The following is a 7,328-nucleotide window of genomic DNA, read 5'->3' on the forward strand; positions in this document are numbered from 1 at the left end:
TGGTTAAAAAAAAAGGTGCTAGAACAGATATATTACAGTTGAAGGATGCTCTGATTCCACATCGTATAGAAGTGACTTCACATTTTTGTAGTACTGAAGCCTGAAAACCAACTTTGTCAAGGGTAAATTGGTTTCTAGAACTGGGCAAAGAATTGCTATGTGAATTCAAGGTCCATCTTCCATTGCAAAAGACTGTTTTATTAGATGCAAAGCTCTTGTTAGGTACTTCTGTTAGCTGTATTTAGAAACCAAAAGCTACAAAACTCTTACTTAGCTGCCACCAGCCATATGGTAATGTTTTATTTTCATAATTAGATGAGCATGACTTACAGTGTTTCTCTTCTGAGTAAGTACGGGGAGTAAGGTGTAAAATTATGTGAGGAAGGCACTAGACTGGGACTTGAAAAACTCAGTACCAGGCCTGGCCTCCTCCCTAGTGACCAGAGATAACCCCAGAGGTCCCCAGCCACCTTTCTTGCACACATCACTTCCTTGGTGCCTCAGCTCTGATCTCCTCACTCCTCCTTAGCCCCTCACAGACTAGGGAAATAACAGTTCCCTGACATTCCATGTTCACAGTTACTGTGAGGATAACTGAAGATTGCAAGGTGTTGAACTACATTAATGCATATATATCTCTCAGAGTTTTGTTTTAAAGTGTTTTTAAAAGTTTTTAAAGCTCTCCATGTATTTCTATAAGCTTAAGATAAAAAAAAAAGGCATCTTCTTGTAAGAGGATTTATGGCAGATGAATCTGTCAGACTCAACCAACTCCATCTGTGTGCAGGGTCCAGTGTACGCCTTCATGTGGGGCTAAGGTAGGACTTGATGTCCTTGCACCCAGCTGAGGAACTAACAGTAAAATGGCTGGGAGTAACAAACGTACACAGGCTATCCTAGTGGAGTTCCACAGATTATGCATGTGTGCTTTTCCAGCAGTGACTGGGAGGCAGTCAGACCCATACTGACAAAGGTACATGACATTGGATTGGGCTGCCCAGGGAAGTGGTGGATTCTCCGTCCCTGGAGGTTTTTAAGATAAGACTGGATGTGGCACTTAATGCCATGGTCCAGCAACTGCAGCAGTAGTGGATCACGGGTTGGACTTGATGATCTCTGAGGTCCCTTCCAACCCAGCTGATTCTATGACACTGGGAGTTGAGTGCTCTGTGCAAGAGTAGTTTAGGCTCCTAAGCCACAGAAATGCATCTGACTCGGAGTGTGCAGTCTGTCCGTAGGGGTTTATTTGTTTATAAAAGAGAAGGCAACTGAAAAAAGGGAAATTCGGAATCTGTGAGCTCATTTGGAGCAGGAGGAAGAGGCATTCGCTCAAGCGCAGGCAGTGCAGGGGTGGGGAGGGTGTCCAGAGGCGAGGGCAACTAAGGCACCAGTCGTGCAAAATGACACTTGCCTGCCCCAAAGTGAACGGAGAGAAGGGCTGAGATCCCAGGCCACACTGTGGGGAGGGAGCAGTTCCTCCTTCAAGCCCGGTTATAAAGGAGGCAGTTGCTTGTCCTGGGTTGGGAGTGGAAGCAGAGGGAGCAAAGAGCCCTGCTGCAGACCCATTGCACAGAGGTGCGGCAGCCTAATTACCTAATTGTATGTACTCAGCACTGACTCCAGCAAAAGCAGAGCTGGGCGAGCACCAGGAGCTTTTGTAAAAATCCTGTTTTAGTACCCCAAAATAATAGTCCTTTCCAGCTGGAAAAGCAGCATGAAGAGTCTCTCAGAAGTGGGTTTGGAGCAGAGCTTAGAGGAAGGAAAAGACTCCCCCTCAGTCTCCAACAAATGCAGTTTTCCTTCTTTGAGTAACCACTGTTGTACCCTGTCAGGGTTTCAGCAGTCACATTGAGTGATCACACAGTGTTCAAACTCCTCCAAGCCAGGATAATTCCTTAGCAACACCGTCTGGCTCCAAGGCCAGAGAGGAGTGGAGTAAGGAATGCACCCGCAGGATGGAGAGGGAAAAAAAGGCAATGGGTTGGGGGAGGAATATCCTATCTAAGAAGAGCTGGCAGGATTTTATTTGAGTTGCAGCAAATAGGAAACAGGCATCCCAGACCTTTGAATCTGGGCTGTGCTATGCTATTAGGGAGAACAGCTTTCAGAAGCTGGCACTTGCAAACCAAGTTTTAAAATGGTTGAGAGAATTTTTAGAAGCAGTAGAAGTGTGGAATGATTTGTTTCTCTGTGCCAGCTATTTCTACACTGACTTTACTACTGTATTAAAAGTGATTGATAGAAGTTAAAAATCTCCTTTGTTTTGTGTCAGCTGGTGCCTTCAGGATGTCACCTTGAAACTACGGGATGGTCAGAATATCCTTGTTTACCACTCCCCGGTGGAAAGCACTGGTGTGCAAGAAGGCTAAAAATCAGAGACAGCTGCCTCTCCGCCTCCCATTGAGCCAAAGGAGCCATTAATCGATTGCATCCTGCTGTGTCCATGAATGTACACAGTTGTCACAAGTGACAGTTTCACTTAAGTGGGTGCTCTCAAGACAATTTTCTCTCTAAGATTGACCTCATCATTGTTGTAATTTCTTTCTTTTGCTAGTTTATTCATGTGCTCAACAGAAGCCTAAAATAAATACCTTGCAAAAGACTTGCTGTTCCAGAGAAGTCATGTGTTATGCCCTGTGTGTGCTGGTATTATGAATTTGAAATAAATAAACAAACTGTGAGGAAACTTAGATTTGTTTTACAATTGTAGACCAAAGTCAGGACAGTTGGGCTGCTCTGTCATAGCCAGAAGACCAAGCCAGCTTCTCAAAGCGATTCACTTGCTGCTTCAGTTTTCACTCATTTCTCAACAAGGTGTTACCTAAATCAGGAGCAAGAAAGCAGCAAAGGTGAGGCTCAGCAGTAGCACCCTCCACGCCACATATCAGATAGATTTGTTCCCTTACAGATATAATTAAAAAGCTCATGAAATAGCTGAGGCTATTCTTTGTAACTTAAGAATTCCAGGAAGAGACTCACTGCTCACACTGAAGGTCACTCAGAAGAAGCCACTGCCTCACGCTGGCACTGCCTGACATGAGTTCAGGAGAGGACATTTACTTAGGGAGGAGAACACTCAGGAGGTGCAGAACAGGTGAAGTACTGCCCCAGTTCACTCTGACTACAACAGGAGATTTTGACTGTGCCATGATTCTGTCTATCAGGTAGAGAATTGCCCATCACCAGAAACCAAGCTGAGGAATAAGTAAAAAAAAAGCAAACCCCAAAAATACCCCAAAACCCAAACCAAAAAGCGAACCACACCAAACAAACAAACAAAAAAACCCCAAATGCATGCATTTTCCACTCCCACCCCAAACTGCACATATGAACAATTGCAAAGCCTAAGGCACAGTCTGAGACAGTGAAAAAACACAAGTCACTGTCCTGCCTTCGTACCTTAAAGTAACACATAAGCCACTAAGAACATCCAGACAGAAGAGTATTTTGGATTCACTCTAACAGAGATGCTTAATCAATCTGGGAAAGCCCAGAGCTTATATCTCTCAAATCCCTTTTCCTCCCTTTCCATGTCTTCATCCAAATTTGAGTCCTAGAAACTCACCTGAGGCACAGGCACTGCAAAGTTTTTCATAGAGAAGGGCAAACTAGATCAAAGAATTGTTGAATAACAGTGAGCATTTTCTTGTTCAACAATGACCCAGCAAGCTGGGCAAGGTGGTTTTTGAACAAACCTGAAGAGCAAATGCCATAGTAAAAAGAAAGAGATACTAAAGGACCACAACAAAGGCATCTTGGACAAACAATTTGAGAAAGAAACAATACACATGCTGTAGTTTGAACTTCACAAAGAGCAGTCAGGATGAACAGCTCTTGTGAGAGCCCAGCACACCAGGGAGAGGATTAGGATGAATCAAAGAGGGACAGCATTACCCAGATTGAAATCACTCCTTACTGGTTTTGTAAAACAAAATATAAACCATGTGATGTGAAAACATCAGCCGGGCACTACTGCAGCCCAACTAGCAAGAACATCTGAGAGATACGGAGATCTCCAGGACACCTTGTGTCTCAGAGCTTGATCAACTCTAGCTTTTGGTCACTGAAGAAGTTTGGTGGGGAATCAAACAGTTGACAAGAAAAAGCCAAATAAACCACTTCCAATCCATCAATTACCACTTCCCTGGCTGCAGCTTTGATTTCTTCCTAATCTCCAAAGATGATGTAGCTGTGGAGAGCAACCCCAGCCTGTTCAGTCAGACATAGTCCCTCCCTATGTCTTCACTGGCTGCATCTGGCACACATTGCTGTTCATCTGCATTTTGTCACCTCTCTGTGCATAGTAAGCCTGGAGCCTGCAATGGCTGCAAGGGGAGCAAGTGTCCAGGAAACCTGGCCACAAGCACCCCAGCAAGTGTCCAGGAAACCTGGCCACAAGCACCCCAATGCTGGCTCACCACCTCCTTGGCTCTTGAGCTGGCACACACAGGATCCTCACTCTGGCTTCACAAATTGCTGCACCACAACACCACTGCATGGCCAGGCTCTAACCCTGGGTTTTCCAGACCTGGAAGATGTATCCTCACACAAACCTTACCAGTAATACTGGAGATTTTGTTGCCTTTCTTGGGGGAAGCAGGGCCCGCAAAGAGGTTTCATCTCTCACTTTCCCCCTAGAAACCCAACAAAGCACCCCTTTAACTTTGAGCACTCCCAGTCATCCAAACCCACCAACGGGGTCACCAGAGCTGTAGGAACAGGCAGTATCATCATATCATACCAGTTCTCTAAATCAAATCTTTAAACCCAGAGAAGTAAGAAAGCAATGGGTGGAGCTGGAAGCCAGCAAATCAGTACAGTGGGACAAGAGTAAAATCACAATCAAATCCCTGCCTTTGTTTTATTACCAGAGTCAGCAAACACAGAATTTCTTACCTCGTGACCTTGAAGAGCTGCAGAAGTCACTTCCTCTCCATGTTTGAGCTCTTTTAGGATGCACATATTCAAAGGGGAAAAAAAAACTCAGCAGGCTGGTGCCAAGCTGCTTTAGCCATGTGGCTCCCATTAAATACATCACAGCCCACGGCTGCTTTCAGAGAGGACACAGGTGCAGCAGGAGCAGCCAAGGGAGGTGGAACATGCCAGGAAAACAGGGAGAGCAAAGGTCTCAAAACCCAGCAGCTGCTGAAAGCCCAAATAACTTCAAAAGGGCACCTGGGCCCTTTGCAGTCTTTTCTTCTAAGGAACACTGGAGCAGGCTAAGTTCTATTTAACTTCATTATGTCACTGAAACACTGATTTCATTTTTATTGAGAAAATATTCACCTTTTGATAAAAGACCCTAGATCCCACAGGACAGTTAAGGTTGGGAGGAGCTTCGGGAGATCATCTAGTCCAAGTGTTTCATTCCCACCAGGGTCAGCTAGAGCATATTACCTGGGACCACATCCAGTCAGCTTTTGAAGATCATTAAGGATGGAGACTCTATGATCTCTGGACAAGCTGTACCAGTGTTCAACCATTCTCACAGTAAAAAAAGCTTTCTCTTATGATTAAACAGAATTTCGTGTGTTTCAGTGTGTGCCCACAGCCTCTTGTCCTGCCGCTGGACACCACTAAAGAGAATCTGGCTCTATTCTCTTTAGCCTTCCCTCACACTGATTAGATTCCTTGCTGAGCCTTCTCTTCTCCAATTCAAGTCTTTCAGCTTTGTTAACAGGTGCTGCAATCCTTTAACCATTTTAATCATGTTCAGTATGTTAAATAATTTCTTTTTAATTGTCTTGAAAATTTGCACAGTTCCTTTTCCAGTTGTTGATGTGGTTAAAACAACCATCATTGTCATGACCTTCGCTGGATTGCGTGTTTGTTTCTTATTCTGTAGTTTGATTTTAATTGCTTCTGCCAGGCAGCCATCACCCTCAAGGAAACTATCAAGGTGGCAGACTGTTCGGGGCAAGGACTTACAGCTGAGGAACAACAAATATTGCTCAGCAGACTTGAACCTACTTGAGTTGGACCTGACTAGCACACAGGGGCAGTGTAAAGCCAGATGTTTTAAAAGCACAACCTTCAGAAAGCCTAAGCGGGCTGACATGTTCCCTTTTGAATATGTTTCTCCAAGGAGTAATAGAGTCTTGTCCAACTCAGTTAACTTTGTACCTTGGGCAGATGTCCTGCATTGCACTGGGAACACAAGTAATTTGAATTCATCTCGCATTTAGAAATGAGCATGCATCCAGTTGTTTCCTTCATCTTTCCTGCTTGTCAAAGAAAAATCATTTTCCTGAGTGGATTTTTGCAAAATTTGCAAGTTCCCTGCAGCAGGGTACAGACAGTCCTGTAACACAAGGAGCAATGGAGACCTGCACATTTTTGGTGTTATTTTGGAAGACACATCACACTTCATTTTAATTAGCACCAATTGTATAAAGTTAATAGAATAATGTAATTTCTTAACCAATCTAGAGCTGTTTCTGTTAATTTGCTTTCCTAGAGTATTTAGGAGCAAGCACCTTTATTCAATAACTTCTGAGAGACAGTCTTTGCCTCTTTTGCTTGGTAAGGCCCACAACAAGGACTTCCATCCAGTGACCAGACCAGCTGGATCTCACAGAGTGCTACTGGAAGGTGGCAGACAGTAAGGTGATACCCCAGCAGCTCAGGACATTTCCCTGTGAGGATTAGTGAACAGGCACCTGTGTAATTCAGTCTGTATGCTGGTATTACAAATTAATTGAAGAGATGGGGTACACTGATTTTAATGCATCACCAGCTTTGTTGTGATTCTAATTGCACAAGCAAGCAAAGACTCAATTAAGTTCTCCGTGTTTACAGGAAAAAAGATAATCCCTTCAGGTAGTTCCCTTTCCTCTCCTAATTTTGCAGTAACTGTTGTGGTCCTAATGCTCTGCTTTATTTTGACAAATCCTAACCTTTCCTTAATTAAGAGAGATTTTTACACCCATATGGACTTAATTTTTTTCTATTTTATAACAGAAAATTTTTTTCTGTTTTTTTCTGTTTTCTTCAAGGTTGTATTTTTATGGAACCAAAATATTTTACTTTAACAAAGCTCTACAGTTGTTAGCTGTCTTATAACAGGAACAATTAATGAAATTAAGCAGTGTTAGAAGAGGAAATGCCTTTCCATAGAAGAAGAAATGGTTTTCTCACCCTAGGATTATCAGCTAGGATCTAGCTGATGCTCTAACTTTCCCCACAGGAAGTCACATCAGACAAATAAAACAGTTCTGGACACAGCAAATTTTGGAGGGGATATAAAAATTTCACTGCTTAGGAGCAGACACTACAGTGTGATTTGTTAAACCTAGATTAATACTGATTTGTATCTGCTCCACCCTGTC

At 43.5% G+C, this 7,328-nt stretch overlaps 1 protein-coding gene across 3 annotated transcripts in view; it reads left to right on the forward strand.

The window, feature by feature from the left end:
* Positions 1-2,678, forward strand: part of LOC113953116 (cytochrome c oxidase assembly factor 1 homolog) — a 53,381-nt gene extending 50,703 nt beyond the window's left edge. For all 3 annotated transcript variants that reach the window (XM_027655897.1, XM_027655898.1, XM_027655900.1), the window contains one exon: positions 2,273-2,678. In XM_027655897.1, the coding sequence (XP_027511698.1) occupies positions 2,273-2,369 (97 nt within the window). In that variant the 3' untranslated portion in view covers positions 2,370-2,678. The remainder of the gene's footprint in view (positions 1-2,272) is intronic.
* The last annotated feature ends 4,650 nt before the right edge of the window (positions 2,679-7,328 follow it).

This window comes from Corapipo altera, unplaced genomic scaffold (genome assembly GCF_003945725.1).
Source record: "Corapipo altera isolate COAL_440 unplaced genomic scaffold, ASM394572v1 59, whole genome shotgun sequence".
NCBI lineage: Eukaryota > Metazoa > Chordata > Aves > Passeriformes > Pipridae > Corapipo > Corapipo altera.